The sequence below is a fragment of the Dendropsophus ebraccatus genome, chromosome 8 (genome assembly GCF_027789765.1).
Source record: "Dendropsophus ebraccatus isolate aDenEbr1 chromosome 8, aDenEbr1.pat, whole genome shotgun sequence".
Lineage (NCBI taxonomy): Eukaryota > Metazoa > Chordata > Amphibia > Anura > Hylidae > Dendropsophus > Dendropsophus ebraccatus.
In genome coordinates this window covers 120,694,926-120,718,854 of record NC_091461.1, presented here as the reverse complement: position 1 = coordinate 120,718,854, position 23,929 = coordinate 120,694,926, and the positions used below count along the sequence as shown (strand labels likewise).

The 23,929-nt window shown below is 41.8% G+C and overlaps 1 protein-coding gene across 6 annotated transcripts in view; it reads right to left on the bottom strand.

The window, feature by feature from the left end:
* The window catches only part of ELAVL4 (ELAV like RNA binding protein 4), a 100,638-nt gene that overhangs the window by 11,221 nt on the left and 65,488 nt on the right, over positions 1-23,929 (bottom strand). For 4 of the 6 annotated variants that reach the window (XM_069979485.1, XM_069979488.1, XM_069979487.1 and 1 more), the window contains exons 3-5: positions 22,892-22,978; positions 9,211-9,314; positions 2,155-2,308 (exon numbers count right to left, since the gene is read on the bottom strand). In XM_069979485.1, coding sequence (XP_069835586.1) covers positions 2,155-2,308; positions 9,211-9,314; positions 22,892-22,978 — 345 coding nt within the window. The remainder of the gene's footprint in view (positions 1-2,154; positions 2,309-9,210; positions 9,315-22,891; positions 22,979-23,929) is intronic. The other 2 variants (XM_069979489.1, XM_069979490.1) reach the window with 1 other exon arrangement.

Genomic DNA, 23,929 nt, shown 5'->3' with positions numbered 1-23,929 from the left:
TACACAATTCATTGCACCTGCTTTAACCACTTCTGTGTTTTCTTACAGAATTTTAATCTTGGCTGACAAAAAACATCCAATCGCCACATCTCTGTTTTCACCTATTTACCCATGCAGATAATGGGCACAGCTTCAAGGCGTCTATTTCACGAGCAAACCGAGAGAGTAATTAGGAACCATATGCCGCACACTAGAATGGAATGGAGCAGGTTCCTCTGCCAGGGCTTCAGCTTGGGCGCACACCTGTACCGGGGTGGGGCCACTACAACGCTTAACCCCTTAAGGCCTTCTGTGGTACTCTATGGGGCAATGTTTTATTTTTATTTATATATCTCTGTACTTTGAAAGCATAAAATAAAAAAATAAATAAATACTGGGAATGACCGTATTGGGGTTACATATGACTTAATATTTTGTTTTTGGATTCCAATATGAATATGTTCTTATCATAAGGGTTACAAATGTGATGAAAATGTAGATTTTTTTTTTTTTTATATATTTTAAAAAGATGGCACCTGTCATTTAAATTCATAACAGTCGTTTTTTTTTTTCATGCTAAATGACGGCAGTCCATTAAAAACGGCCGTCATGTCAATGGTGTGGAATATAGCCTTGAAGGAGAAGTCTTCCTGGATAACATGGTGATGTCACTTCCTGGATAACATGGTGATCCAGGAAGTGACATCACCATATTATCCAGGAAGGGACAGCATGTTATCCAGGAAGTGACATCACCGTGTTATCCAGGAAGTGACATCACCATGTTATCCAGGAAGTGACATCACCATGTCATCCAGGAAGTGACATCACCATATTATCCAGGAAGGGACAGCATGTTATCCAGGAAGTGACATCACCGTGTTATCCAGGAAGTGACATCACCATGTTATCCAGGAAGTGACATCACCATGTTATCCAGGAAGTGACATCCCCATGTTATCCAGGAAGTGACATCACCATGTTATACAGGAAGTGACATCACCATGTTATCCAGGAAGTGACATCCCCATGTTATCCAGGAAGTGACATCACCATGTTATCCAGGAAGTGAAGCCTTGATGCAGTAGTAAGTGCAGGGAAAAAAGCACTTTATAAGCATTTCCCGTAATAAGTGTATATTGGGGATTTGTACAACTTTTGGGGGGGCAATACAATACTTTCTGCTGTTCTAACTTTTAGGGTATCAGGGCCCTTGCTCACTATGGAAATCACGTAGATAACTTGGATTCCGTGGGCACTACTGCTCGAATATCTGGCCATCCCATAGGCTTCATACTAGGCTCAGGCAGATTCCGCCATCCGCCCAAAGAATTAATGGAGCCTATGGGACTGGTGGAACTTCAAGCGGGGGCGCAGGCGGGGCGAGCGACGGAATCTGCTGCAAGTTATCTGTGTGATTTCTGTAGCGTGCAAAAGCCCTCACTGAGGAATAGGCGAGGAATTGAAGAGGAAAGTTTTCTGCTTGAAATTTCCTCTTCTTCAACTGAATTGGCGCAGAATAGGCGAGGCATAGCCGCTGAATAGGCGGAAAGTGGAACTTTAAAGCCTTAATGACTTCTATGGGATTTATTTAGCGGAACCCGCCCAAAGTCATGACATGTCAATTCTTTGGGGCGGAAAGCTGATCCGTTGTGGAACATTCCAGGCATAAAATCCATTATGTACATTGCTCTGTATGTATTGTATAGGCGGAATTTTAAGCGGAATACTCATGCAGATTCAGCTTGAAATTCCTTGCCTCTTCCTCAGTGTGAACATACCCTTAGTGTCCGCTCACATTGAGCAAAACAGGCGGAAATTCTTAGTGGAACTCTCACCACGGCCCCCGCTTAGAAACCCGCCTGCCTCAGTGTGTCAATGCGGTGCCTCATGTGTGTCCGCTCTCTGCCGGTCTTCACTCAAAGAATTGACATGTCAGGAGAGTGGAGGTACCCGAGGCATTGCATTGATATTCTGGGGCAGACAGGATTCCCAGCGAGGGCTATGGTGCGAGTTCTGCTTAGAATTTCAGCCTGTTTTGCTCAGTGTGAACATACCCTTATAGAGCAGAACTTGAGTGGATCAATAGCTATGTGGGAAAAGTATAATTTGTCAGTAATCTTGTAAATTGAATGTTTATTCTGCCTGATCCATCACCGGTATACAGTCACTTACCTGTAACTTGATCCACTAAGATTCTTGAGGTGATGATGCGTCCATACTGTGAAAATAATTGTTCCAGTTCCTTCTGCGTCATGGTTTTTGGAAGGCCGCTGACATACAAGTTGGCATCACGGATTGATGCGGAACTGGGCCGGGCGTAGGAAACCTGACAAAAATGAGGAGTTTGTCATCAGATCACTGGTAAGGAACAGACAAATTGTATGGTGTTAGGCAGAGATGGCTGCGGCCAAGCCAAAACAACATTTCGTTTGAAGGGGTATTCCAGTTTCAACAAAAAATTCTATTCATTGAGAAGTTATAAAATTGTTATAGAGTTATCAGTTCCTCCCAGTTGTCAAGATCTCTGCTTGCTGTGACTAATCATGTGACACACTATGACCAGTCCTGTATGTCCATCACATGACCAGGACAGATGGTCAGATTCAGGAAAGTGACAACAATTGGAGATCTTGGATATTTTTAAAGGAATTGATACAGAATCTAAATATAAAAAAGTGCAAACAGATTAGAGGGGTATTCCAGATAAAATTTACTTATATATAGAATCAGAGTCCTGTAAAATAGAAAACATAAAAGCAATATTGGTTTAAATTGTACTCAGGCTTCTGAAACTAGAAAAAAGGCAATACTCACCTTCCTTGCTCCCTTGCTGCCACTGTCACTCTGCAGTACTTCCTTGTGTCTACATTGGAACAAGGACCTGCCGGCACAGCCAATCAGTGGTTATAGCGGAACATAGATACAAGGAAATACTGCACAGGGATGGCGATGGCAGGAAGGGAGTGAGGAAGGTGAGTATAGCCTTTTTTCTATCTTACAGGAGCCTGAGTACAATCTAAACAAATAATAATAACATACAGTATATACATATATTTCTGGAATAATTGTTTGCTGAAACTGGAAAGCCACTTTAATTTGCACATAGAAGGCCTAAGGTGAAAACCTACATAAACCAAAATCTATTAACCTCAACACAGAATGACAAACTTTCTACAGAATGGCGTACAGTTGGTCACATTGGCCAATATCACTGCTCCTGCTGCAATGGATGAAACAGGAGATAGCTTTGATCTCAGGTGTTTAACCCTTTGATGTTACAGTCAATAATAACTGCAGCATCTAGGAGGTTATACAATAGGGAGGGGACAAGCATGGGGTGTCTATAGTCCTTGTGCAGTGTTCAGTGTCGGACTGGCCACCAGAGGACCGGAGGATCCTTCGCTGGGCCCCCAGCTTTAGAACCTACACTTACACTGACTGATATGTTGGTTCTCACTGGTTCTTCATTGGTGGGCCCCAGATACCCCAGTCCAACACTGACAGTGTCATAGGCATAGCTTAATAGATCTTATGGTTTAGTAAGTTTCCGGCTAAGGGTTCGACCCCTAAATGACATGACATCTCAATCCTAATGGTGGTCAGTAGCAATGGAGATCAATCTAATTCAGCGGCCAAATCTTTAAAGACGACTTAATTAGTATTGAGTGGAAATACCCAACTGTTTCGGTTCAGCAACATTTTCTGTACCCGAACGCTCGTCATCTGACTCCTGGTGGTTGGAGAAGTTGGATGCCACTGCAGCCTATGGACTCTCCAAGTCGGCATCCAACTTCTTGGGCCGTTGGGAGCGTTTGAGTTTGGAGAATGTTGCCGAACCCGAACAGTTTGGCAATTCAACACTAGTGATCCGTCTGTTTTCATGTGATCCGATTAATGTAGATTGCCTGAGCGCTGAAATATCTTCCATGAATGATCAACCCGTTATGAATAGGTTGGTTGCATATATTGGAGCCTCTTTATGTTTGATAGTTACTATTTACAGCAGGGGTGGGGAACCTTTTCCATGTCGAGGGCCGGTCGGGGCTTAATAAAATCATTCGAGGGCCGCACTCAATGTTATACCGTGCGCGGCAGCTAGTAGCGTGGGTTAGCAGCACCCGAACAAGGCAAAGTATTGTTCCCCTAATGCCCCTGCTATTGTAGTTAACCCTCTGTGATGCCCCTTGTACCTGATTTGAATCCTTAGTGATGCCCCTGGTAGCCTAGTTAACCCCCCAGCCATTTCCCTGGTGGCCTAGTTAACCCCCCCAGTCATGTCCCTGGTAGCCTAGTTAACTCCTCAGTCATGTCCCTGGTGGCCTAGTTAACTCCTCAGTCATGTCCCTGGTGGCCTAGTTAACCCCTCAGTCATGTCCCTGGTAGCCTAGTTAACTCCTCAGTCATGTCCCTGGTGGCCTAGTTAACTCCTCAGTCATGTCCCTGGTGGCCTAGCTAACTCCTCAGTCATGTCCCTGGTGGCCTAGTTAACTCCTCAGTCATGTCCCTGGTGGCCTAGTTAACCCCTCAGTCATGTCCCTGGTAGCCTAGTTAACTCCTCAGTCATGTCCCTGGTGGCCTAGTTAACTCCTCAGTCATGTCCCTGGTGGCCTAGTTAACCCCCCCAGTCATGTCCCTGGTAGCCTAGTTAACCCCCCAGTCATGTCCCTGGTAGCCTAGTTAACCCCCCAGTCATGTCCCTGGTGGCCTAGTTAACCCCCCAGTCATGTCCCTTGTGGCCTAGTTAACCCCCCAGTCATGTCCCTGGTGGCCTAGTTAACCCCCCAGTCATGTCCCTTGTGGCCTAGTTAACCCCCCAGTCATGTCCCTTGTGGCCTAGTTAACCCCCCAGTCATGTCTCTTGTGGCCTAGTTAACCCCCCAGTCATGTCCCTGGTAGCCTAGTTAACCCCCAGTGTCTGCCCCAAATGAAAAAAATAAACATCCCACTCACCTTTCCTCCGCTCCCAAGCTGTCCAGGTCCTCTTCTCCCTTCTCTCTTCTGTGCCGGTCTTCTCCTGCAGGCGGCGCGCGATGAAATGACGTCATCACGCGTGGCCCGCAGGAGTCAGAAGACGTGCGCCGCTCTGGTGAGGCAGGAGCCGGCATACAACACATCTTCCTGTGTCTGTGCCAGCTCCTGCCTCACCAGCGCGGCGCACGTCACAGGAGGGCAGGAGTCAGAAGATGTGCACCGCTCTGAGGGGAAGGAGCCGGCACTCACAGCATCCTCCTGGCAGCTGTCACAGACACAGGAGGATGCCGTGTGTGTCGGCTCCTTCTCCTCCAGAGCGGCGGATGTCACAGGGGAGCCGCGGGCCACATCCGGAGGTGTCAGGGGCCGGATGCGGCCCGCGGGCCGGAGGTTCCCCACCCCTGATTTACAGTATGTTACTTCCTAATCCAGTCAGGAGACTGTCAGTTTGAGTATTTATAACCGGATGTATTTGCAGTTTATTGACTAAGGGCCGTATTAGAAAACCCGATATTTGGAAGCAAGCAAGCGCCAACCTGCCAGGTCAGTGATCAGTTGCTCCTCATTCCCTGCGCGCTGTCTGTGCACTGGGATAGAGCGGGGAGGACCGGGGGTGGGGTTTTGGTCATAGTGGTTGGGGTCATGGGGAGCTTCAGGAGGAACTGCCCAAATAGCTCCTAGAACATAGCGGCGGTCTACTGCCACCGCTCCTATTACACAGAGCAACGTCCAGCAGACCATCGCTATCGTTATCTGGATTTTGGTTCATGCAGAAAGGCAACGATTAGCCGACATCATGCACGTTGGCTTATCACTGCCTTTCTGCAAGAGCTGTACCATTAAACGATTATCGGCCAAGTACGGCCGATAATCACGACTTCATATAGTACCCTTAATGCTGGTTGTGACAGGTAAGATAATAGGGGTCCCTGATTGGAATCCTTTTCTATTAGCCACACAATACAATCCCCTTCCATATCATGTGAACATCATGACGTCCATGTCATGTACCCAAGACATTCTTTGTCTATTAATTTGGCCACACACCACCAGGGTGCAGAGAAACCAGACCTAGACATAGCAATAAATCTTACTAATACTAATCAGGTTTGCATCTGGGTCCCCTATAATGAACCAGGAGGCCACTTTAATGTCAGTCTACAAATGCTTCCTATAGTTGGGGTAGGCTGTATCCTGTCGTATCCATGTAAACTATCCGCAGTCCACTGACAAATCAATGATCGCTTTTACCCCCAGGCTATATTTTCCTGACAGCAACCATGGGCCATGTAAAAACTTCCCTGCAGAATTGCATGAGCATTACTCATAATAACACTCCATGTATATTCAGAGAACTGTTATTTCTTGCAGCCCGCCTATATATTATATAAGGCGGCTGCAAATCAGTCAGTGGAGATGTATTGTATTGCTCGAAAGGATGGATGGAGAGGAAAAAAACAACGGGAAAAGACTGCTGTCCATTAGTCTTGCTATCCCCCCTTAAGACACATCGAGCCCAAGCAACCCCCCAAACACAAACGATCGGTTTCCATCTTTATCTTCTCGGTGTTTTAAAAATAGCTATTGAGTCAACGGAGAGAATGTGACTAATGTTAGATTCAGCAGAACGGATGAAGAAAGACAAACTTGCAGTTTTGTGTGATTGGCTGAATGTGGGTTTTCTAGTTCAGCGCTCAGAGTGACTGTAAATACTGCTTGTAAAATTCAGTCTTGGAAGCATGGATCTCAAATGTCATTTGTAGGTCAAACATTGCTTTGTGATTTCAGCTTCCAGTCTGCAAGAATAGCAGCCGTGCCGGATAGGACGAGAGCCGGTTAACAAGAAGGAGGTTGAATAGAAAGAAGAGAAATCAGATTTCTGCCTCGGTTCTACGTGGCTGCGTTATTCACTGAGTCGTCTTTATGAGCGTTCTCTATTGAAGGTGCCTTACACAACACTGGGACCGCAATGATTTCAAAAATTCCTTTAAATATTAATAAACGCAGGCCCCGTGCTATTCTTTAACTGGGAACTAGAAGCAGCTTAGACTAATCTAACCTGCTGATATGTCCCCTATTGCACAGGAGACGCCGAGGAGGAAGGTAAGTGTCTTATAGTATGTCTCTTACCTCCATCCTCAAAGCTGGTGGAATTAGTTGTTTGCTCCATGGTCTTGTAAGACAGTTAGGAGCACTGAGGTACCATCAGGAGAACTGCCCCACCCCCATATCGACGATCCGGCCCACTCCAATGATTATCATTGGAAAGGGGCAGTCCAGCCGTGGGCAGATCGGTGGTATGGGGGCGAGGCAGTGCTCCTAATGGTGGAGACAACAAGTAACTGCAACGGAATGGCGCCCAGGATGAAGGTAAAAGACATAAGCTACATACTGTATATACAAGTATGACCTCAATATTAAAATTGTATGCAGTAATCTCTTAAGCTCCCCCTAGTGTTGGCTGTAAACACCCAGAATTTGGCCTTTAAAGTAGTACTGCAACAATATTATTATTATTATTTTTTATTTGGGGGGGAGGGTATCAAATAACATTAATTTACACCCAGTATTCCTGAAGTGTAATTTGTTTCATCCCAGCTCAGCTGTCATCCATGCATTTTTTGCAGAAATCAATAGTACAGGCAATTTTAAGAAACTTTGTAATTGGGTTTATTAGCAAAAAAAATGCATTTTTATTATGAAAAAGCAGTTTGAAGCTCTCCCCCCTGTCTTCATGGTTTTCTATGGAGAGGGGTGGAGGGAGATGGGGAACCAAAACAGGGCAACAAAGAGTTCATTTAAAGCTACATCACCGGGCTATCTCCTCTGAAGTCAGCACTGACCTCTCTGAACTCTGAATAGCGGCTTTCACACAGCTCCCGCTGTGTAATCCTTTGTTCTCTGCTCTCTGCTGCCTACTAATCTCCATCCTCCCCCCTCCCCTCTCCTTAGGTTACACAGGGCCCGACTGATGTAAAAGAGTCCAGATTTCCTGATAATGAGCAGTGAATGAGAGAGAGGAGGGAGGGGGGGGGGGGACCTGGGGAAAGTCTTTATGAATGCAGATAATGGCATATTTGCCTAATAAACCCAATTATAAAGTTTCTTAAAATCGCATGGACTATTGATTTCTGCAAAAAACAAAAACAACAGTGACACTAAGTCCTTTCATTATTGCAGCTGATCCCCATTCAGATCACCAGTCTGGTGCACGTTCTACATACTACAAGTAGTGAATCTGCCAGACATAAATGTAGACCTGCTCCAGAGGTCAGGCCATGCCTCTTCCACTACTTGCCGTGTCCCCTGCCCGACCATCAGGCCAGCTGGGCGTACGTTGAGGGAAAAGGCACAGATTATGGTTTGAAGAAAACTCTGCGCTTTTTCCCTGACAGACACCAGGGCACATGCTGATACATCCCCCAGGGCTGTCAAATGTAGAGCGTTTGGGTTCAGAAAATGTTGCTTAACCCAACCAGTTCGGCAGGTCCATCCAACACTAATCACGAGGGTCTCAGCACCAAGACCCCAACCAAATTTTTCTCAAGTCAAAAGTTTTTATCAATGACAGTAACCCTTTAACCTCCCTCAGTTTGGGGGAATATGGATTTATTGCTACAGGTACAATAGGTGAGGGGGTGCAGCTCTCTATGGAGCCTCCAATACATCTACTATTTTTTCTGATAAGGTGATGGGCAACAAGAGAAACAAATGAAAAACTCCATTATAATCTATAGGGTCCATCAGGCACCTTCGGTGGCCATCATATTCCAGATTTAGCACCATTATCATTCTCCTTCTTGAGATGAATAACGTAGTTGTGAAAAAGACCTAAAAACTTTGACTGAGAGGTTACTGTAAGGGGCAGGATTGTTAGGGTACTGTCCATTCCCCCAAGAAGCTCGCAAGTCTTTATAGAGTCGAAATGGCAAAAGATGTGTCGTATGATCCCGGCTAAATGGCTAATAGGTCTTCGTAGAGGAAAGGGCTGAGGCCGCAAGCTATTTTGGCACTTTGGGAATTATATACGTATGTGATTGTATACATAGATCAGTGTTTCCCAACCCATGTCTCTCCAACTGTAGTAAAACATTCCCATTGTGACCTGCCATGATGGGAATCGTAGTTTTGCCTCAGGTGAAGAGACGCGGGTTGAGTAACAAAGTTACATTTTTGAGAACAATGTTTTCAGCACAAGTTATACACCAGAACCCATTATTGCATTAAACGTGACCGCTGCCATAAATGTGTCCTCACCTTGATAGTTTTGGTTTGTAGTCTGAGTCCATTTAAAGTGTTAATGGCTTTTTCTGCATCCTTTGGATCAATGTAATTAACAAATCCATATCCTAGGCTCTGTCCTAGATGGGAAAAGAAACAGCAAATTAGGGACCGATCATCTTATCAGTCGGAACATGATTTACATAGAAATGATCTTCACCAAGGTCAACCGAGCTACCAAGGTCAAAGGACTTTCTTTTTTTTTTTTTTTTTGTTGCGACAGTCAGAAGAGAAGCTGGAAAGCCGCTCATGGATCTTGTTAGAATGAAAAACGTGAAATTATCTCAAAAGATAAACATTCCAACCTGTCATGTAAAATTAGTGAGGACTAAAAGCGGTAATGTATTTAGGAGAAGAAGGTTTTCTGGTTTTAATGACATTTAGGGGTTTGTGGCAGAAAAGCTGGCCCGAGGCGTTCCGATCCCGCGGCTGAAGCAATGAATTTTAACAAAGCCCTACTCTTCATTAGTCCTGAAAATCCTCAATAAGAATGGTCACTGTATCGGGAAATTAGCATTTCTCATGAGTCTATTTGTGTGCGAGGCTTCTTTATTGTCAGATGGGTTTTCCTTATCTGAAATACTCAGTATAATACAACTAATGGCCCTATTACTCGAGGCGATAGCACCCTATAAAACCGGGACAGTGATCAGCCAACAATGCCAACTGTTGGCTGATCGGGTTGGTTTGACCTGCGAGAAATTAATTGGCCATCAGCCGCACGTCTGAGCGTGTAATAGATAATGGGCGTCCAATGGCTGATTACAGCAAAGGGTCACATGACTGATCCTGCCGGATGCTTGAACAGTGTAGAGGCTCTGTAAATGGGCTTCAATCTACGAGATTGATGCTCATTTACTCTGTGGGGTTGGGCCATGTATGTGGGTCCTAAGATAAGTGGATGTGACTGATGATTTATGAGTCAGATCAGTGAGGGTCCAATTGTTGAGACCTTCACAGATCACAAGAGTGGCCCCTTGGTAAATTAAATTGATGAAAATGGCCAAGGGCTGAAGAGTTATTTTTTGTCAGGACCATTGAGATGAATGGAATGGCAATGTGCAATTGCCACTCAATTCAATCGAAGGGACATGGGACTCCTAATCTCACGATCAGAGGGAGTTGGACCTTTACAGATCAGACACTTTCTATGCGGTAGATGGCTGTTGTGTAGTGTTTGAGCAGAAAGGCTGTATCCCTATTTTCCAGGACTCCCTAGAGCAGCGTACAACCTCTGCAGCCACAGGGAGTCAAATACCGAGCATTAGGGTTCGAAGAACCTTGTAGAACCTGAGGAATTTAGCCTCTCCGCTCAACGCAACTAATGAATGTTGTTGGACTGTCACTTTGTCAAGTTTTGATAATTCTAAAAATGCATGTAATATTTTGGGTCTTCCATGGTGGAGGGGGAGCAACGGGCTGCCCTCCAGGCCACTAAGTGTTTCTCTTCCTTTTGATCCTCTAAGGGTCCTTTTACATTAATCAATCTTAAACTGTCCGTGGCCGAAAGAACGTTTCTAGCAATGCTCCTGATCGATAATCAGCCCGTATAAAAGGACTTTCAGAGATGTATCAGTTAATTCCAATGAGCCCAACTTGACCAGGTGTATGCTAAATGAGTGGCTATTGTAGCCAATAGTTTGGAGCTGTAATGGATGAGCAGGACCCTATAATGTATGCTGAGGAACCTTCACATGGCTCAATCAATTGCAGGCCGAACCACATGAATAACTAGTTGGTACCATTAAGAGTCGTAGGGGATGAGGCATGGCTACCTTCATACCGGACATTGATAATGATCTAATTTTCTAATTTCATGGTCCGCCGGGAGAGATTGTGAACGGTAGCAAAGAATAACAACAAGAGGTTATTTATCTGTAATTTATCCTTCTTAACATATGTATTCGCTGCCCTATTTTCTGCACATTAAGCAGCGACAGTTCCTACTACAGCCTACAAGTTTTGGCACCCTCCTCCTTAGCAACTAATAGCTGGCAGCTCGTCTCTTCCCGTGCACGCTCTTACCTAGGATGTGATTAAAAATGAAGGATTGAGGTTCAGTCAGAGAGCTTCCTGCCATCCAATACATAGCTGATTAAAATAATTGTACAAATGGCGACTTTTCCAATAACATTTTGCGCAGTAGCCATCAATGCCACTCGTTTTAGCAACTATTCAAGGAATTAAAGGGCAATTCTATTACAAAAATTAGCCATATCATTTTTTTTTCTAGAAAGTGTTTGTAAACCCATTATAGCTCCTACCATGGTTGTCACTCAGCTTTACTAAGCTTGTAGATGTGTGCAGTACCTAACAACTATGTGATACTGAATATCTGGATTAAGACATTTAGGAAACCCTGATAATCTGTAGTGTTGGCTGTTTTGGTTGTTATCCAGTTTTATTAAATACAGATGTTTTGCTCTATGACATTTTTTTTTCTACTTTCTCAATCTCGACACATATGATAAAATTAGAGGATCCAAATCTGCACTTTGTGATGGAGACTAGAAATAGCCAATGGTGCCACTCTTTATAGAGACCAATGGAAACATCTAAGCTGAAGGCTTGCTTGGGTGTCGTTTCCATCCTTCCCATGGACATGTTCTCTAGATTAAGCCAAGTATGCATGGGTTGTCAATGAGGAAGAAAGAATATGCTGCTACTTGACACCAGTGGTGGCAGCTTATCTCCCGCGAATAGTGTTGAGCAAACTTCCGAAAAGTGTTCAGATTTGGTCACGTCGCCAAAACCGAATGCATCGCATTAAACTCCTGGTGTCTGGAGAAATTGGATGCCGCCTGAGGGCTGGCAGGAAAACATGGATACAGCCTATGGCCTATGGCTGTATCCATGTTTTCCTGGACTCCCTAGGGTGGCATCCAGCTTTGAAGGCTGAGCACTTTTCTGAAGTTCACTCAACACTACCCGTGAGGAAAATGGATTTATATTAAGTTCAACATGCCTGATCCATTTTCTCCTGATATCATCTGTGCAATGTTGGCGAAGCCCTGTACCATAATATAGCTGGGAACTCCTACCAAAATTCCAACTATTATAAAGATAAGTATATGTTCACAGGGTCCAACTGCTGGGACCTCCTATGATCTAGAGAATGTGGTTCCGAATCTCCTGTTGGAATCAAGCAGCAGTCGTGCATGCTTCTACATTATGTTGTCTATTGGAGATGTTGGTGACAGCCACATGTTATACTCAGGTATCTCCAGCAGTTCCCATAGATTGCTCCATCCCAATTGCTCCATCCCAATGGGACACTTGAGACCTCATCCGCTAGATCCAAGGAGATTGCAGCAGTCAGACCCCCCTATGCTCATACTCTTACAGTATGTGTATTGGCTGGACAACCACATTAGGTCACCATCATTTCTGCCATTAATTTCTAAACACGGTGGAGCCTTCACATAAATGGATTCATGTAAAAAATAATGGGAATATTTGAATTTTATTGCTATGAAAGGACATTGTTGTTTGAGAAAGATGAATAAATTATACTAATTTTTGTGCTTTTGAAGACTAGGATTTATGTTATTTGCCTTTGTACATCTAACAATTGCAGCTCAGTGTGTTCTGTTTTGTGTTCAGAAATAACCATCATCTCTTCCTGATCTAAAAAAATAGGAAATTGGGTTTCGGCAGTGAAGCCTGATTTCTAAAAAGAAACACAGCTATTTCCGCTTACTTAGTATGGAAACGATACTTTAGTAGCACAGGGTGAAAATGTGAAAAATATAATAACCATTTAATACCGTTACCGTGCTAGTAATCTATTATACACATAATGGCCAGAGCGCCGGACATGGCCAAAATAATGGAACACAACAACTTCCAACATGGCCGATTACTGAACATGTCCGTAATAAGATTTATTATAATCAATACTACACCGCCCAACATGACCTGGATATAACAGTACTGCATTTCTGTTAGACTCTATACACTAAAACCACCAACCTGAACGGAACACTGGACGTTATAAACCAATTCTGTTATACTCTCTACATTGAACACTTTGCTTTATCAACATGGCCAGAACACTGGATAATATCCTAATACCATCCTATTACATTCAGAGAATAAAACCTCCCATCCCCTGGATGTTATCATAATGCCATTTTAATATATTGTATACAAAGAAGACTACATCTCCCAAAATTACCTAACCACTGGCCGTGACCATCATACAATTCTATTATACTCTATATGTAGAACGCTGCAACTCCTAACTTGACCTTACCAATGGGCATGATCACATATAGTGTTCAGTGAACTTCATGAAAGTATCCGGGTTCACAACTTCTCCAAACCTGAACGCTTGGTATTTAACTCCCCCGTCTGGAAACGTTGGGTGCCAGCCTAGGAAGTCAGGTAAAACCTGGATACAGCCATAGGTTCCACCCTCTCCAGATATGAGGCGTTAAATGCCACCCGTTTGGGTTTGGAGAAGCTGCTGACCTGGACACTTCCATGAAGTTCGCTCACCACTAATCACAAACCAACTCTACTACAGTGTAAACATGGAACACTACATTTGCCAACATGACCAGACCACGGAACATGACTGTAATATAATTCCATTATCCATAGGTCTCCAACCTTTTTTAACCCTCGTGGATGGTCGGTCACCAAATCAAACAAAAAATTGGAGACATTTGTGATAACTGTAGAGAGACTAAACATTCTCATAAAATTTGACACTAGTATTAGTTATACCATGTAAATTTTAGTTTGGGAAATTACTGCCTCTACCTATGATCTGCCAAGCCACGCATCAGGGGGTCAGGAACCATTGGCTTTATACATAAAACAATACAATCTCCATCAAGGCAAAACCACTGGACATGGTCATCATATATATATAAAAACAGTACAAGACCCACTATGCTCAGACCACTTGGCACAATACTACTACTACTACTACTAATTCCCATGTCGATGGGATTTGAATCCAGGGCCCCCACCTTAACCATTCTATAATTTATACAATTTTTACAATTTTATTATACTCTATGCATAGAACATAGACCGACCAGTGGATATCACAGTAAAACCCCATATAGACTCCATCTCCCACCATGACCTTAGCTATGTGCACGACTAGAATCCATTCTACCGTACTCCGTACAGACATTAAACACTACATCTATTGGTATGACTCACTCACCATGGGATACGACCATAATAAAACGCTCTCATCCACAGGACATTACAGCAGACATGGCTGGTGATGGCATAGCCCCTTTTGTTGCAGCATAAATGCTCATATTATTTGCAGCTTTCAGGCTTCCAGATAACACAAACGTCCCAGTATTTTGCTTAATATAAGGTTCCGCATTTCCCGCATCCTTCTGTGCATCCTCAATCACGCAATAACATTATCGAGCCAAATTATTTCAAAACTCATTTCTACTTGTGCTCGGTCTATTGAATAAAATTGTAAGCTTTGTATCCAAGGGCAACAAAAAGCAAACACGAAAGGCGAAATCGGCATTCATAAAGATGAAACTGTGTGCCTAGCGAACGATGCCGGATGTGCGGGATGGAAAGTGATTACACTATTGTTATTTGAAGGTGACTATGTTATTATGATAGCACCAATCAGCGAAAGATCTGAAATATGTATTTATTCCCCTGTGATATTACCCGCATCTCAACTAAACGGAGGGATTAAAAAAAAAACTGCACAAAAAAACATCCGGACACCAGCACACAAGATATATTATCCCAGTCGGCTAATCATTACTCAGAAAGGGGATACTGTCAGCGAGTGACCTTCTCAAGGACACGGTCAGATGCGGAACTGAGCTGAGAGGTGTGCGACTCTATCGGTGGGTGGAGGCTGTGTAATAGAGTGGATGGGTTAAAGCCAGCTCGAAAAATGCTTAAGGACTCGTTACTGGGGTTGAGCATTTTTCGATGCTGCAGAGCTCGACTTGAGTAATGAACCCAGTTGAAACAATGGGAGACTTGAGCATTTAACCAGGTTCCCCCTGGTGGAGGTTGCCTGGTTAACCTTTAACCTTTTGCTTTTTTTCATTCTAATTTTTGTATATTTTGTCCCTTAAAGGGATGTGTAAAAGAAATATACACAGCCCTTCAAGTGACAAAATATACAAAATATAGAATGGGGAAAAAAAAAAAAAATTGCACTAGGTTACTAAAGAGGGTGGGAGTTATAACTGAGGAGCGAATGTTTTGCCGTCAGTTGTTGACCTTTACGTGAGCACCACGAGTTTGATCGAGTACAGCAATCGAGCACTATGCTCTACCAAGCACCCCGGTTCTCGATCAAGCACTATGCACTAGTTAATGTGCATCATTCACTATAAGAAAAAGTTGCACAATCCTCTCAATTTTTTTCAGGACCAGTCCACTCTATGGAAGACGCCCAACAATTGGGGAAGAGATGGGTTGAACAGTTCTCTTCCCCAATACTATCTTATTTTGACGTGATTCAACACCACCTTTTGTTTAGCGATAGGCTACAGCTGGAACTTTTGGGCAGCGGCTTTCCTCCCCTCTCACCATTGATGATACATGAATTTTCGTCCGGTTCCTAAATTCTTGTATGGGGTGAATGGTTTGAATGGCCAAGTGTACACGAAATTCAGGCCATATCCCCAGTCAATAGACCTCTCTTCTATCATAACATTTCTCAACATATTTGTGTATTTCACAATCTACGGACTGGCCTGATTAAAGGGATTATCCTTAGACACCCTTAGAAAAGCATGTCCGCTTTCTTCCAGAAACAGTCCCACTCTCCTCACGTGTGCTATTGCAGCTCAGTTGCATTGAAGTGAATAGAGCTAAATTGTAATTCCACACACAACCTGAGGACAGTGTGGAGCTGTTTTTGCAAGAAAGTAGCTGTGTTTCTTCTTTCACTTGATACTAGGTTGACTCTCTCTCTCTATATACAATGGTGCTGTCCATAGCAACTAGTTGCATTGTGTTAATTACCTAAGGTTTTGCATCATTTTATATATACAGCCAATAATTGATTATTGCAGAAATCTACTGGTTTTGGTTTGTTGCAACAAAACTAGTAGACTGTCTGGTCATCTGTTTTTGAGATAATTGTTATTGTGAGAAAGTTATTGCTGATCGGTGTCATTGTGGTGAAGCTCTGGGTACTAGTTATACAAAGCCGTACTTTTCAACATAGCAAAGACAGAAATATTTCAGAACAATCAGATGGACAGAAGACACGTCTGATTTTTACTTGAAATAGCGCCGCTCATGGACTGTGTCTGGTATTGCAGCAAATCTCTATTAAAGTTAATGGGGGCTGAGCTGCAATAACCTGCAATACCATGTTGACTAATATAAAGCAATTTTGCATTGAGACGCCTCAATGATATGTTACATTTGGATTGTGTAAAATCTCTATTGGATATTCCAAGGCATTGGCACATGTATGGACCTTCCAGGCATTTGTCCGATTAGCCGGATGGCCAGTCCGGGCCTGCTTCTAGCGGAGTTAGTGGGCAATGACCAGGAGGCTAAATAGTAGACACAGCAGATATTCTCTTGGGACTGGTTTGACTTGTAGGGTCATGGTTGTGTCTTTCGGCCATCTTTTCTCCAGCCCTTTGGCTATTAACCCCTAAACATGTGTCTTCTATTGTCTGATCTTTACCTATATATTCTACATTTCAACCCTCCCCATGCAACTGTAACACACCAAATCTCAGTATGACTTCCCCACAATGCAGAAGCTACTGTATATGGGCCACATGTCTGTCTATAGGTTCAGAGGAGTGGATATTACAGGATTCCTGCTGCACAAATGGAAGCCTCTCTCATGAATAATGCAGACCGTAAGCCGTGCAGAAGGCGGCGGCAGCAGCAGATGTGCATAGAGAAGAGTCAGCAGTGTAATTCTAAGGTTAAAATAATGCAATCCACAGGGATCAAAAGGTAAAAATAACCCTGCACCAACGCCGAGGCAGCAGACTCAGATTCATGCCGCTGCTCCTATGTATTTTGCTGATAAGACACAGCCCTTGTCCAATGTCACCGGCAGCAGCAGACTGGTGGCTCCCAGCATTCCACTCATCGCACTGATAAAAAGCAAATGCCGGGAAACGTGACTGGTGCACACTTCAATTATTAATCTAATGTATCCCAGTAATAAGACGGCCCGCTCATCCCTGCTGACCTCACTGCAAAACAAAGGGGGTGGGGGGGATAGGCCATGGCCTACACCGCTGTCTATGTTGTTACCGAGAAGGATTTAACCCATACTTTCCTGTACAAGTCAGACGCGTTTCATGTGGACTGAATTAGTCAGTCTATGTATCTGAATAGATAGATAGGAGATAGATAGATAGATAGATAGATAGATAGATAGATAGATAGATAGATAGGAGATAGATAGGAGATAGATAGATAGATAGATAGATAGATAGGAGATAGATAGGATATAGATAGATAGATAGATAGATAGATAGATAGATAGATAGGAGATAGATAGATAGATAGACAGATAGGAGATAGATAGATAGATAGATAGATAGATAGACAGATAGGAGATAGATAGATAGATAGATAGATAGATAGATAGATAGATAGATAGGAGATAGATAGATAGATAGATAGATAGATAGGAGATAGATAGATAGATAGATAGATAGATAGATAGATAGATAGATAGGAGATAGATAGATAGATAGATAGGAGATAGATAGGAGATAGATAGATAGGAGATAGATAGATAGATAGATAGATAGGAGATAGATAGATAGATAGATAGATAGGAGATAGATAGATAGATAGATAGATAGATAGAAGATAGATAGATAGATAGATAGATAGGAGATAGATAGATAGATAGATAGATAGATAGGAGATAGAGAGATAGATAGATAGATAGATAGATAGATAGATAGATAGGAGATAGAGAGATAGATAGATAGATAGATAGATAGATAGATAGGAGATAGAGAGATAGATAGATAGATAGGAGATAGATAGGAGATAATATATAGATAGATAGATAGATAGATAGATAGATAGATAGATAGATAGGAGATAGATAGATAGATAGATAGATAGATAGATAGATAGATAGGAGATAGATAGGAGATAGATAGATAGATAGATAGATAGGAGATAGAGAGATAGATAGATAGATAGATAGATAGATAGGAGATAGAGAGATAGATAGATAGATAGGAGATAGATAGGAGATAATATATAGATAGATAGATAGATAGATAGATAGATAGATAGATAGATAGATAGAAGATAGATAGATAGATAGATAGATAGATAGGAGATAGATAGATAGATAGATAGATAGGAGATAGATAGATAGATAGATAGATAGATAGATAGATAGATAGGAGATAGATAGATAGATAGATAGGAGATAGATAGATAGATAGATAGATAGATAGATAGATAGGAGATAGATAGATAGATAGGAGATAGATAGATAGATAGATAGATAGATAGGAGATAGATAGATAGATAGATAGATAGGAGATAGATAGATAGATAGATAGATAGGAGATAGATAGGAGAGAGATAGATAGGAGATAGAAAGATAGGAGATAGATAGATAGATAGATAGATAGACAGATAGATAGGAGATAGATAGATAGATAGGAGATAATATATATATAGATAGATAGATAGATAGAAGATAGATAGATAGATAGATAGATAGATAGGAGATAGATAGATAGGAGATAGATAGATAGATAGATAGATAGATAGATAGATAGATAGATAGGAGATAGATAGATAGGAGATAGATAGATAGATAGATAGATAGATAGATAGATAGATAGATAGGAGATAGATAGATAGATAGATAGATAGATAGATAGGAGATAGATAGATAGATAGATAGATAATAGATAGGAGATAGATAGATAGATAGATAGATAGATAGATAGATAGATAATAGATAGGAGATAGATAGATAGGAGATAGATAGACAGATAGACAGATAGATAGATAGGAGATAGATAGATAGATAGGAGATAGATAGGAGATAGATAGATAGATAGATAGGAGATAGGAGATAGATAGATAGGAGATAGATAGATAGATAGATAGATAGATAGATAGATAGATAGATAGATAGATAGGAGATAGATAGGAGATAGATAGATAGATAGATAGATAGATAGATAGATAGATAGGTAGATAGGAGATAGATAGATAGGAGAGAGATAGATAGGAGATAGATAGATAGATAGATAGATAGATAGATAGGAGATAGGAGATAGATAGATAGGAGATAGATAGATAGATAGATAGATAGGAGATAGCTAGATAGATAGATAGATAGATAGATAGATAGATAGATAGATAGGAGATAAATAGATAGATAGATAGATAGGAGATAGATAGATAGGAGATAGATAGATAGATAGATAGATAGATAGATAGATAGATAGATAGGAGATAGATAGATAGATAGATAGATAATAGATAGAAGATAGATAGATAGAAGATAGATAGATAGGAGATAGATAGATAGATAGATAGATAGGAGATAGATAGATAAATAGATAGATAGATAGATAGATAGGAGATAGATAGATAGATAGATAGATAGATAGATAGATAGATAGGAGATAGATAGATAGATAGATAGACAGAAGATAGATGCTTCATTGCTGCAAATGCATTTGGTAAATAGAGTGTAAAATCATGTAAAGCTAAAAACTGCATATATTTAAGTAAGGGCTTATTATAAATGATATAATACAACCCAGCTATCGGTAAAGAGACCCATACCAACTCAGCAGATCATGACTGGTCCACAAACATGAGCAGGTATAATGCCCTTGAAGTCAGACATATCATAAGACCTTGTTCACACTATTAATGTTAGATTTCTAGTGGGAGGAACCAGTATTTTTGATGGCACAGTCAATAGATACATTTTTGCCATCAAGAATTCCAGCTATGTCTGACTTATAGGCTTATAGTGTTGAGCGGACTTGCCGAACTGATCGGGTCTGGTAACGCTCTCCAAACCCAAAAGATTTGCATTAGTGATGAGCGAATACTGTTCGATCGAATAGATATTCAATCCAATAGTGAGATATTCGAATATGCGATAAATATTCGATAAGCGTTCAAATCCCCCAGCTTCCGGTTTTACCCTCCAAATGATCAAATAGATGTTTTTCACTAATCGAATACTTGTTCCCATAGACTTTAATGGGATCGAATATTCGATCGAATATTCGAATATTCGCGGGATATTCGTACGAATATCGAATATTGGAATATCTCACTATTCGCTCATCACTAATTAGCATTCAACCCCCGGTAGCTGAAGAAGTTGGATGCTACCTTGGGGCTGTTTGGGAAACAGACCCTTATGTACAACTGCGTTGCTTTGAAGGTGGCAATGACCCCCCCCAATGCACCTGCACAGGTTGCACCAATGATATGTCCGTCCCCATATACATGTGTAAATAAACTCACACACATATATTATACTAAGTGAGCAGCATTGAGAATAGACGCACTAGAAAACACAGATTACAGCTTATGCCTGAGACCTTGCACTCAAGTCATTTCTTCCTACTAAACCGATGGGGCTGCATTATAATGAAGTGACTATAATGTATATGTATTATGCTTAGACACAGAGGCCAACCTTGTAGGATATCGGCGCACAATACGCTTAGGGAAAATAATTATTAATCACTCTCGTTAAAAAAAATGCCAGCGACTTCCACATCACATCAAATGTAGTTATCTAGAACATGCAGGAAGAGGTCCGGCCGCAGATCAGTCCAGGCAGATACTTAAGTCAATCAGGCAGATCTGTACAGGATAACCGCTAATCGGCTGTTCCGTCCTGTGCAGGCTCAGGAATTAAAGGAGAACAGCAAACTTTTGGACTTTTTTAGTACTAAGCTAGCTAACATGGGACATCCATGGGGCACATCTAGGTAGGGGACTCTATAGATTAGCTGTCACCATTATGGCCCCATCTCCTCTCTCCTCTCGTCTAGTAGCCCAACCTCTATCAGAATTTTTATGGAAAAATAATGATGGAGAGTGAATGTTGTTTTCTCGACTTATTGAACTGGATGAGCAAGAAGAAGAATAAAAATACAAATTCCCTAGCAAATAAAAGGGAAACAGGTAAAGGAGAACAGCAAACTTTTTAGGCTTTTTGTAGGACAAAGCTAGCTAACATGGAGCCCCCCCCCCCCCACATCATTGGGACATCCATGGGTGACACCCAGGTAGAGGACTCTATAGATTAGCTGTCACCATAATGGACGCCATCTCCTCTCTCCTCTCGTCTAGTAGCCCAGCCTCTATGAGAATTTTTATGGACAAATAATGATGGAGAGTGAATGTTGTTTTCTCGATTTATTGAACTGGATGAGGAAGAAGAAGAAGAAGAAGAAGAAGAAGAATATAAACACAAATTTCCAGGCAAATTAAAAAAAGCTAATTTTTTGGTCTTTTTGTAGGACCAAGCAAGCTAACCAAAGGCTATCCCCACCAACCATCATTGGGACGTCCATAGGTCCCATCTGGGTAGGGGACTCTATAGATTAGCTGTCACCATAATGGACGCCATCTCCTCTCTCCTCTCGTCTAGTAGCCCAGCCTCTATGAGAATTTTTATGGACAAATAATGATGGAGAGTGAATGTTGTTTTCTCGATTTATTGAACTGGATGAGGAAGAAGAAGAAGAAGAAGAAGAATATAAACACAAATTTCCAGGCAAATTAAAAAAAGCTAATTTTTTGGTCTTTTTGTAGGACCAAGCAAGCTAACCAAAGGCTATCCCCACCAACCATCATTGGGACGTCCATAGGTCCCATCTGGGTAGGGGACTCTATAGATTAGCTGTCACCATTATGGCCCCATCTCCTCTCTCCTCTCGTCTAGTAGCCCAGCCTCTATGAGAATTTTTATAAACAAATAATGATGGAGAGTGAATGTTGTTTTCTCGACTTATTGAACTGCGTGAGCAAGAAGAAGAAGAATACAAATACAAATTCCCAGGCAAATAAAAGAAAAATAAGTAAAGGAGAGCAACAAAGTTTTTGGACTTTTTGTTGGACCAAGCTAGCTAACATGGAGGCATCCCCTATTGGGACGTCCATGGGTCACATCAAGGTAGGGGACTCTATAGATTAGCTGTCACCATAATGGACCCATCTCCTTTCTCCTCTCATCTAGTAGCCCAGCCTCTATGAGAATTTTTATGGACAAATAATAATGGAGAGTGAATGTTGTTTTCTCGACTTATTGAACTGGATGAGCAAAAAGAAGAAGAATACAAATTCCCAGGGAAATAGGTAATTATTCATTAGTGACCCCAACGCATTTCCACAATATAGTGGAGATCCACTGGTGTCGTTCACATTCAGCTGTCACCATAAGGGAATAGTACAGTCTAGCCCCACGTAATGGAGATGACTATGTGGTTTTGGATGGGATTATCCTTAACTTTATCAACGAGCTATAGCTAAAACTTGTGTTAACCTTGAGCTCAATGAGTATAATAAAATGCTATATTCAGTATCACATACACAAATGGCCCTGAGTGCAAGGAGCCTTCAATGTGGAATACATTGTAGACCCCTAGGTCACCAAGCTAGATTGTATTAAAAAGCAGTAACAAACACCACTGACCTTTCCCAAAGATAGGGCCCTCTTCAGTAAGGGATTTCCATTTTGTGCCAGTAGCTAAATCCTTCAAGTGTTCCTCCAAATGTGGGCCTATGGCAAAAATCCTTAGTGAATAGGGCCCAATAACAATTACAGCTTGGTATATTTAGTGTATATAGATATATATATCATGCATGCACAATATGAGCATAATCCTCCATCAGAAATATAGGAGAATAGAAAAGATAACAATAGAGTATATTACAGGAAAACCATTATATACAATCTTTCTTAAAATATTACTCTATGAGCTTACTCTATGGATGGCGCCAACGGAGAGCTGGCCTGGTGTAACCTAAGTATCTACTGGGCACCATCCTAGCTGAACTTTATGAATGATGATTCTGGTTCTATGTCGGAATACTCTTTTAATAAGAATCAAGACCTCTAGATATCATGGTGGCCATACATGGTCCATTATGGGGGGAAAAAGAAAAGATCAGATGACTAAAAACTATACTACTACTATAATGAAAGGAGTATCCAAAACGATTAGGACTACTGCCCCCCCCCCCCCCCCGTATAGTCATTACATTCTACTGCTATATTGAGAAATAATTTAAAGGGGTACTCTAGTAAAAATCTTTTTCTTTCAAATCAACTGGTGTCAGAAAGCTCTATAGATTTGTAACTTACTTCTATTTAAAAATCTCCAGTCTTTCAGTACTTATCAGCTGCTGTATGTCCTGCAGGAAGTGGTGTATTCTCTCCAGTCTGACACAGTGCTCTCTGCTGCCACCTCTGTCCATGTCAGGAACTGCCCAGAGCAGCAGCAAATCCCCATAGAAAACCTCTCCTGCTCTGGACAGTTCCTGACATGGACAGAGGTGGCAGCAGAGAGCACTGTGTCAGACTGGAGAAAATACACCACTTTTCTAAGTTTCTGAAACCAGTTGATTTTAAAGAAAATATTTTCGAAGTACCCCTTTAAGTCCATCATCACTTTGGTGTTAGTGCTGCCTAAATGCCATAGGATGGGTGGACATATTCCCATATATGATG